General features: G+C 37.6%; 1 protein-coding gene across 5 annotated transcripts in view; it reads left to right on the top strand.

The window, feature by feature from the left end:
• Positions 1-1,142: 1,142 nt before the first annotated feature.
• The window catches only part of PHACTR1 (phosphatase and actin regulator 1), a 430,831-nt gene continuing 422,398 nt past the window's right edge, over positions 1,143-9,575 (top strand). For 2 of the 5 annotated variants that reach the window (XM_074944870.1, XM_074944866.1), the window contains exons 1-2: positions 1,143-1,292; positions 3,454-3,580. In XM_074944870.1, coding sequence (XP_074800971.1) covers positions 3,517-3,580 — 64 coding nt within the window. In that variant the 5' untranslated portion in view covers positions 1,143-1,292; positions 3,454-3,516. Of the gene's footprint in view, positions 1,293-2,105; positions 2,235-3,453; positions 3,581-9,575 lie in introns of those variants that run through there. The other 3 variants (XM_074944872.1, XM_074944871.1, XM_074944867.1) reach the window with 2 other exon arrangements.

Raw genomic sequence — 9,575 nt, 5'->3', positions numbered from 1 at the left:
GTTAGCTTATGCCCTGTAGCATCCATAGTGAGTGACAAGAGTCACTTGAATCATCAACTCTGTTGACGAGTGCATTGGCATTTAGTTCCTTTTCTGATAGCTTAGTCCCTCATGGGATTTTAAAGTTCATTTTATTTCCCTCCTGAAAATGTTATGCTAGCCAATGGAGCTTCTCATTAGCCCGATAAATGTCTAATCCTTTTCTGAATCCCAAGTACTGTACTGAGCATTAGTGATATTTTGTAGCAATGAGTTTCAGAGGTTATACCTGCTTCCTTGAACGGAATTTCTGTGGATATAGGAAGAGTAGGCTTGACCATGTTTCCTGACCTTCCTCCCACCTTAAAGTGCAGGAAGAGGAGGGGTGAAAATGTAGGGTCTACCAGTCACTCCTTTCTCCTCTCATAGATCAGAAGCAACAGGAGGGTCCCAAGACTTGTTGGAAGGAGTGGGGTCCTGCCTTAGTTTCTCGGGACAAAACCAGGTGAAACTTAACAGTTTCCCTTTTGTTCCCTGGCTTCATTTGAACCCCAGACTTTGTGAAGGTTCCTCAAGGGGATTAAACAATATGAACTGGAACCAATCACAAATGTATTTTACAACATCTCTACTAAATATGTAAGTTCATTTCAAAAACAGAAATAGCATAATATTATTAAAAAGACGACAGTGGAAAAATATTTAGTTTCCAATGTACATGGATTTGAATATTGAAGTTATCAGGAGATGAAATAGTGCCATTTGATTTGATATTTTTATTCAAGCTTTGACTGAGCAGTTTTGCTACAGTGCACTGCTATTTGGAGGAAAAATCAAAAACTGCATCAGACAACCACTCTATTTCGTTCTAGAAAATAACTAGCAATTATAATTACTCACAATGTTTTCTGGCTCAGAATAAAAGTGGCATTGCACAAAACCATACTGAACATTCATCGTGATTAGAAAATACTCCACACCTTGAAGAGCAGTGAAGCCATAAGAATAATTTTAAATGCAAATTAAATTGAGGGGGTAGCAAAGAGAACAGATAAAAGACAGTAAAACAAAGCCTTTCAGTTTCCTCAAATTAGCAGGCTAATGTAATATAAAAAGCAGTTCCACTCAGATCTGTACTAAGACGTTTCATTTCATCATAATATAAAACAGCAGATCCATCACCTTTCTCTACTCTGTACTCTTGATTTTGAGGTTGAAGTGACAATTTGAAGCTGTTCGCTCTGGCTCACAGACTGGTTACATTGCTTAGTCCTATTTCAAGCCAGTAGGATGGAAAGAGATCAGTAATGTTGGTAAGTACCTATCTGCTAACCTGAGCTTTTATTTTTTTGTAATTCTTTTATATAGTGCCTTTGCTCTTTAGCAATGTACATCTACTGGGAAAAGCTTCATTGTGTATTTTGTACAAAGCTACATACTATATAGAAATATGATGATTCCTAGAGACTATTATGTCAGATTTTTGCACATATTCCACAGTGAATTAATACAAAAAGTAAGAATATCACAGTGAGAGAGGCTTCTGGATAACCTGTGGCTTTTATGGCATCCTTGGAATATTTAATGCACTTAGTGCCTTTCTGAACTGTGCAAAACAGCCTTACCCAACACACAGCACCAGATAAAATAGGAGTGATTTCTGAACAGTCTCATTATGACATTATTATTCATCTTACATTTACCGTAAAATACTTCATAGTCTCATTACTCTTGTGGTAAACAGTGAAAGGGGGTCCAGGTCAGTAAAAGTAAATTATTAGACAAAACAAAATGCTTCAGTTAATCGTTATAACACAAAAAGAAAAGGAGTACTTGTGGCACCTTAGAGACTAACCAATTTATTTGAGCATTATAACACAGTTCAAGTTTTCTGAGCTTCTGAAAGGGAAAGTGATCAAGATAAGAGCAAAAACCAGATTAATAAAGGAACTTGAAATAGGATTGGGTTTTTTTTCTTTTTTTGCTTGGGAAAGTTTTATCAGGGGTTTATTCCTTCAGTGTGGAGGGTGTGGGGGAGTTGACAGTAGTGTCACCTTCTGTTGCTAAGTAACAACATCGCCTGGCCATTTTTATCAGATAAAGGAAGTCCAGTTGACGTTATGCATTATTCATCAGAGTTGCAATCAAACAATCAAAATTGTTTGCTTACACTGGGGACATTTAGTAAGATCAAGGAAGCCCTCCCTGAAACTACAGGAGCTTCCACCATTGGCAGGCAGCTCTTGTTATTTGCAGTAAGTATCATTTGTTCAGAATGATGCAATGAAGTGATATGTTGAAGAATTTTAGAAGTTCTCTCACTAGTATAGGTTTGTAAATTGAAAATGATTTCACATGTTGTTCCAAACAAATAGATTTATATTTTGGAATTCAAGATATTGCTTGAAGTGAGGATCATTCTTTCACACCACCCTAAAAGAAATGCTCTGAAAGAGGAAGGACTATTGATCTCTTTCTTTAAAAAATGAAGGTTATTGGTGATATTTATATAGCTGCTTATACATCGAGCATACATGCTGTGAAAGAGGCAAAGAAATGCCAGTGTATATATTTTCAGTAACTGCTGGACTTTAAATATACAATATATATAATTGCTGTGTGAAGTGAAAGAAAGTGCAAGAGGCAACAGGAAGGTAGGGAAAGGTTCATGATAATGCACGTCAATGTGTGTCACCCAAGAAGCACTGTATGTTAGAGGAGAGGTTAACTCATAGACTGCATACCATCAATGGGTTCAAGAGAATACTGCAATGAAAAGGTCAGCCAAGAATGAATGCTAAGAGTGCTTGAGATTGCACTGACTATACCTGTTATCAGACATGTTAAAAGCTGATGGTGTGAAGTTCTGCTGTTACTCTAAGTCAATGTAAAGAAGGGGGCCGGGGGGACGAGTTGGTTTTCTTGTCTTTTGGCGGAATGGTATACCTGCTGTAGTGCAGTCTGTTTCTGTCCTGCCTGGTGAAATGTTTGTTTTTAACATAAATATTATTATCATTTGTTTTACTGTAGTGCCTAGAGGCCCTAATCAGGTTGGGATCTTGTTGTGCTAGGCATTATACAGACATAAAGTAAAAGATGGCCCCTACCCCAAAGTTCTTACAATCTTAGTTTAAGAAAGGATGCATCAGGTGGGTAAAACAAGCATATGTTGTGGAGGGATGGAGGTTGTGGATGGGATATCACTGATAATTCTAGGAATCATGTTTGTGTTTGGTATTTCTACTTTCCTCATATTTTCTTAAGCTGTGGATTTGAAAAATTATTCTTTGAAACTAAAATCTGCGGTTTAAAAATATTCTATGCATGATGGTTTTAAATGCTTTTCTCAGATCCACTCTGATATGCTAAAATGGAATGTTTTAGATACTGCATGCAGAATTCTTTACTCAGAAAAAAACTGTGATTTTTATTTATATTTGTATGTTTGATCTTTAGTTGTTTTCCCCCCCCCAGGAATTTGACTGATCACATCACTTTGAAAAGAAAGACTTACTGACAACGAAAAGTTCCTCCAAGATGGACTATTTTTTGGATGTTGAGTCTGCTCACAGAATGATGTTATATAGTCAAGGAGCTCAAGGTAAAAAAAACTTGAGATAGAAAATCAGAAATATAATTGTGTTACATATATGGGGTCAAATTATGGCTGCCCCCTTGTAGGTGAACTTTTGAAGGGTAAGCTAGCAGAGGGAGTCCTTTCCCCCCAAAACAGCCACACAAGAAGTCTAGGAAACAGTAAGTGGGCTGATTTGCTCCCTCTGAGCCTATGAGTGAGCCATTAAAGCAGCTGGCAGCACAGCCGAAACCAAAGGGTAGAACATGTTTGGTGATGAGAGATCTCTCCCTTGGCACAAAAGGTAGTGCAGGGAAGGTAGGGCAGAGATTTGTGATACACCTCTTGTACAGATGCATCAAGTACAGCTGCTGTGTATGGCTTCCTCTGGTCCCTTGGAGTCACGAATAATAGCCCCCTCCACTCACTTCTTAGGCGTGACAAGCGCTTCCCCTCCCTCCCCCAGCAAGTCCCTCCTTCCTTCCTGTGCTCCAAATGTTATCAGATTAATACTTTGGTGCATAATCTTATTTCTAAGGCTCTAACTGACTAGCACAAATTATACAGGAAAACTACAGTGTTCCACTGCACAACTTCCAAACAACATATTTGTAGTGGTTCATTAACATCCATTACAAAACGTGGGCCCAATAGCATAGCGATGATAGAATAGATACAGGAGTGGGGTAAAATTTTTCAAACAGATGTTTTAATTGAAAAATTTACTTTTTTTTTCAATAGCAAAAACGTTTTAATTAAAAAACTTATTTTCTTAATTTTCCACATTTTCTATGATACGTTAAAATTAAAAATTGGGGGTGATTTTAGTTTATATCTTTTTCCCCCTTTCTTTGTCAGTGGCAAAATGGAAAAGGAGCTGGGGCAGAAAGAAGGAAAAAAGTAAAAGGGGAAGGAAGAGGGAAGAAATAAAACAAATAACTCAAGACATGTTCCTTTTTGAAATCCATGGGGGAAAAAAGAAAACTTTGAAATGTTTTGTGAAAAAACATCACCATTTTTCCACCATCTCTAATTTTTGGGAATCCAATGAGGATACTAAAGAAAGCTCATTTACTGGGGGGGAAAAAGGGGGGAGGGAGGGCAAAAACATCTTCAGGAATAATATTTTAATAGCAGAACTTAAAGGCATTATAAAAACTGTGAGGTTGGTAAATGTAAGGCCCAAATCAGTGTTTCTCAACCTGTTTACCATTGTGGGCCACATATGCTGCTCTCTTTGTGTTATGTGGGCTACATCCACACACTATATATAACTCCTGTATGGTCCTGAGGATGTCACATTGGCCGCAGCTGTGTGCTGATCGGGCCGCAAGCGGCCCACAGGCCATAGGTTGAGAACCACTGGTCCTAATAGCTCAATCCAGTTTCAGCCTTATTTTCACTTACTGCACTTTCACTTGAAAAGAAAGTCCAGTTTTTCTGTAACAGACTTTGTTCAGCTGGTAATCAAATTTATAGTCAAACTAATAGACAGTGTATGCCACACCAGGTCAGGTTTTTTAAGGTGAAATGCACTTTCCACCTCCATAAAACCCAAGCATTCATGTACCACCCTCACCCCGGGACTTAAGTGTGGCACCGCCGCACAGCCTATTGCAGCTGCTATTGCAGTCAATGGGCTAGAATTTCAGCTGGACCCCACTTATACAAGATGCATAGGGAAACCATTTAAAGATAGATCTGCAGCTCTTCCCTTGTCCCATTGTAGCCTTCTGCATCAAACAGTGGTAATTCAGGACCTTAAGCACCTAGTAAGACCAAGCAAATAGATTGAAAGCTCCAAGGGGCAGAGGTCTGTTTTGTTTTGTTTTTAATTACTTCATCTCTAAAGTGCTATGCACACCTAAGTATTGTGATAGAAATAATATTAATAATATATCATCCCGCATCGGTATGAGGACAGACCCCCTTATGACTCCACAGAAAGGAAAACCGGAATTCAGAAATCTGTAACTTGCCTGACTTATTTTCTTAGATTTCCATACCAATTGACAAACATCCTATGCACTGAATGAGGCAGTGTTCTGTGGAAAAGAGTGTATCATAATGCATATGCACAAGACGGCCAAATTAAGATTGCACAGACATTTCTTAGCATCTGGGTGCTTGATTTTGAAATCTTAACTTTTCTTTAACATAGGTTTTTTTGTAGTTAATTTCCTAAGTTTTTAAAAAACAAACTCAAAACCTAGAACTTCCATCATGAAGAATTATCATCACCTGGATCATCAGCAGGGTGGTGACCTTAGGCACACCACACAGACCTCTATCAGTTGAGTTAAGGAAGGAACTGGTAGTGGCAATAGGGTGTCTTCCTCTTTGTGGACAAGCACCTGTGGTTTTCACAGCTATGTGCTGACAGTAGCGGCATTGTGAGATTAGGAATCCTGGGTTCAATGCCAGGTTCTGACAGGAGTGTGCTGGTGTATAGTGGTTATAGAACCTTCTCCCCACCAGCATCTCTGCCCTATTCCCCTTCCTGGACTCATGTCCCTTTTTTCGTCTGCTTTTATGCACCTCACTGGTACCTGTCCCTTTCCCTCTCCACTTCTATTCCACTTGTTCCCCTCTGCTCCTATCCCCACCCTCCACCCGGGTTCCTGTCCTTATTATCTGTCTGCCACCCCATGCTCATCAGATCTCTTCCCCACAGCTTTTGAAACCCTCCCCCCCCACCACCAACTTTTCGTCTTTATTTGTGTGAGGCTGCTTGCTGCTCCTCCTTTTCTCTGCCTGAGTTCCAGTAGGGGGAGCAGTGAAAGCACAGCAGAAACAATCTCGCCACTCTCAGTTCTGGTGACTGGGGCCACAGCAGTCCCTGGCAATAGCAGGGGCAGCCCTTGCCACTCTGGGCTACAGCATGCTCCATCACTCTGTGGGGATGGTGCATACACATTCTGGTCAGCAATAGGAGCTGAGGGATGGAGCATTCCAGGTGCACACAGAATCCTCAGAGAATTTATCTGCCAGCCTTTAACAAGCCGCTACTGAGCATGAGTGAACTGAGATTTTCAGAGGTTCTAAATTTTGCCAGTCTGGGCATATTGTCACAAATGGCAAAGAGAACATTCCCACCACTGGGTACCCCTTGCCAAATTTCAAGTCTGTCCTTCAAAGCATGGAGGCACTACAATTTCTCAGTTTTACAGTTGTATGGTTTTGGTTTAATCCTCGGCAAAACAATGTATTTTTTCCTTTACCTCATTCTTGGAAATGGCTACGCCATTTTAACTGAAACTTTCCTAAAAAATACAACCTGAAGCAGGCACCTAGTGTGAACATTTTAGTTCAAACAGTTAAAGTTTGGCAAAGATATAAGAAATTGAAAAGAGAACCTTATCATGGAAAACATGACACAACTTTAACTAGAGGTGTTGCTGCCACATTCACCTAGAATGATTGCATGATGTTAAAATTTTGTCTCAAATCATACAATCAAAAAGCGTATTTGTATATTTTTTAAACTGCATTTTGGTCAAGTCAAAAAGAGATGGCCATAATCTGTCATTAAATACATAATGATCACAAATTAAATTATTACAGGTATTATTTATTATTATTATTTTGTCGTATTTAAGTTATTACATTATAAACTATAAATGAAGCATACTATAGAATCAGGACTTATTACTATGAGAATATATTTATCCAGGAATCATATGTACGTAAAACATTACTCACATATGACCAATTATGCTCCTTTCTAATGCTCATACACGATCTCACTCTTTCTTCCCCTGTTAACCTCCCCCTATTTCTCTAATCCTTAACATATTGTTCTTTAGAATCTGATTTTAAAAGGAAATTAAAGTGAAAAGATAATAAATCAGTCATTCCACTCTCCATAACCCATACGCACATGTAATCAGCAACCAATTGAACACACAGCTTGCATGTGGCCATAGAAAAATACTCATAATTTGTATCTTTAATTTTTAAGTTCTTTTTAGAAATTCTTGGATCCAAACACATAGAAAACTTCTGTCTATGCTATGTACAGCTATTGTGAACTCTACGCACGGGGGAAAAGTGGCAAGAGGAGAGAATGCCAGTGATGAAATGCAGTCTAAGTGCAGCCAAACAGTTAATAGGCTCTTATTCTTACCTAATGAAGATAAGTATCCCATTCAATCAGCATCAGCTATATCCCAATTAAAATCAATTCATAGATGTTCCCAAAGAACAACTTATTCAAAATTTGCACTAAGAAATCTGTTTTTCCTCAAAAATTTAAGACTTCAACACAAAATATCATCTCTTTAGGGCTATTTCCAGATCACTGAAGTTTCTTTCAGTTATATACATCAAAAACACGTCGCTTTCTGTACAGTTAAAGCTACACGGTTCAAGCTAAGTATGTTAATACATTGAGAAAATATTAGAAAATAAAAAAACAACAACTCATGCAAGCTCCTCTGCTATTAGGAGATGACACAGCATTATGCAAGTAATGATTCCTGAAGTCTTGTTGGAACAGAAATCAGAATGGCAGGTGTATTGCGAATAAATGTTCAGCTTTAAAATATTATTAGAGCTGGTTAAAAATGAAAAAAAGCGGTTTCACAAGAAACTTCAAACTTGTTTTCATTTCAAAGGGCTTGAAATGGATTGATGACTTTGGGAGGGAGGTAGGAATTTTTTGTGATTTTTTGTTTTTTGTTTTTAATTCCTAAAATGCGTCCAAAAAATAGCAAAAATGTTATCAAAGCAGGTATTAAAATTTTGTGTTCATGAAACACCAAGTTTTCAGTAAACAAAACAACCGATAAGGTTTTGATAATTTCTAATTACAATTTTGAAAAAGTCAAAAAGGCACAGCATTTTTCATGGAAAATGAAAAATTCAACAGGTCAACATTTTGCAAAGCAAACAAAAAATTGTAAAGGCCATTTATCAGTGGGTTCAAATAGATTGGTAAAACAGATTTGACCAGCTCTAACTGTAATTTAACATACTGAATTTAATCTTTTAAGTGACCATGAATGTAAAAAATCTAGTTTTAAATGTGTCCCCGCCACCCTTCCCAATGTCACTATGTAAAGTGCTTTGAAATCATGGAGGAAAGAGTCCATTTAATTTATAACTATGTATATCCTGGAGATAGGGGCATTTTTATTTAGAAAAGTACTAGCATTTATTAATTAAAACTTTGTTCCCTATGAATATTTTCCAATATTTAATTAAAAGCCATTGTTTCCATGAATGTTCCTGTCAGTAATTTTGTTTGCAAAAATTTGCACAGAAGAGCTGGAAACATGGTAGATGCAAACCATTTAAAAATTTGAATAAATATTCAAGGAAACATTTTTGCAGTATTTACCCAGCTGTAGTCAAAGTGAACATGTGCCAGACCCAAGTAGTTAGAGCTAGCAAGGCAAAAATTGAATTCCAAACAAGTGAGCAGAAAAACCCACTCTTATTCTGTTTACAATAAATACAAACTCATTTTTGGACACATCTTTCCACCTCCCTCCATCACTCAGTATATTAACTGCAGCAAACAGATTCCATCTTTCAGCTCCGTAAGGATGGCATCAGCAGGAAGTTATTTAATGAAGGGTCTGATTCTGGAAGATGCTGAATGTCCTCAACTCCCACTGAAATCAAAGTTGCAGGCTCAGGCCACTAAGTTGAACTTTTCTTTAGTGTGTTGTTTCACCAGATGAAAATGCTCACTATAAAATAAAAATTTTCAATGGTCTCTAAGAATGAGATCCAACTGCCACTGAAGTGAATGGGAATCATTCGACTCACTTTCCAAAGGTCATGCCCTAAATTTGGTTTAATGACTATTTTTACATGTTTATTTTGCAAATGAAAAATGCTTTCCTAATTGAAATGATGATGATCCTGAATACAATATTTCCAGTGCAGAGGGTAATTTTCTTTCATCCTCATTACTGTTCATTCCTGCTAATTGGCTGCTACAATTTACAGTCCACTACAGATGTTTACTTTATCATAATCTAAATGTTTGAAATTACTAAATATACTCCAACTC

Source organism: Natator depressus, chromosome 2 (assembly GCF_965152275.1).
Source record: "Natator depressus isolate rNatDep1 chromosome 2, rNatDep2.hap1, whole genome shotgun sequence".
NCBI classification, from domain to species: domain Eukaryota; kingdom Metazoa; phylum Chordata; order Testudines; family Cheloniidae; genus Natator; species Natator depressus.
The sequence above is the reverse complement of the archived record's forward strand: the minus strand, read 5'-3'. Positions and strand labels throughout refer to the sequence as shown.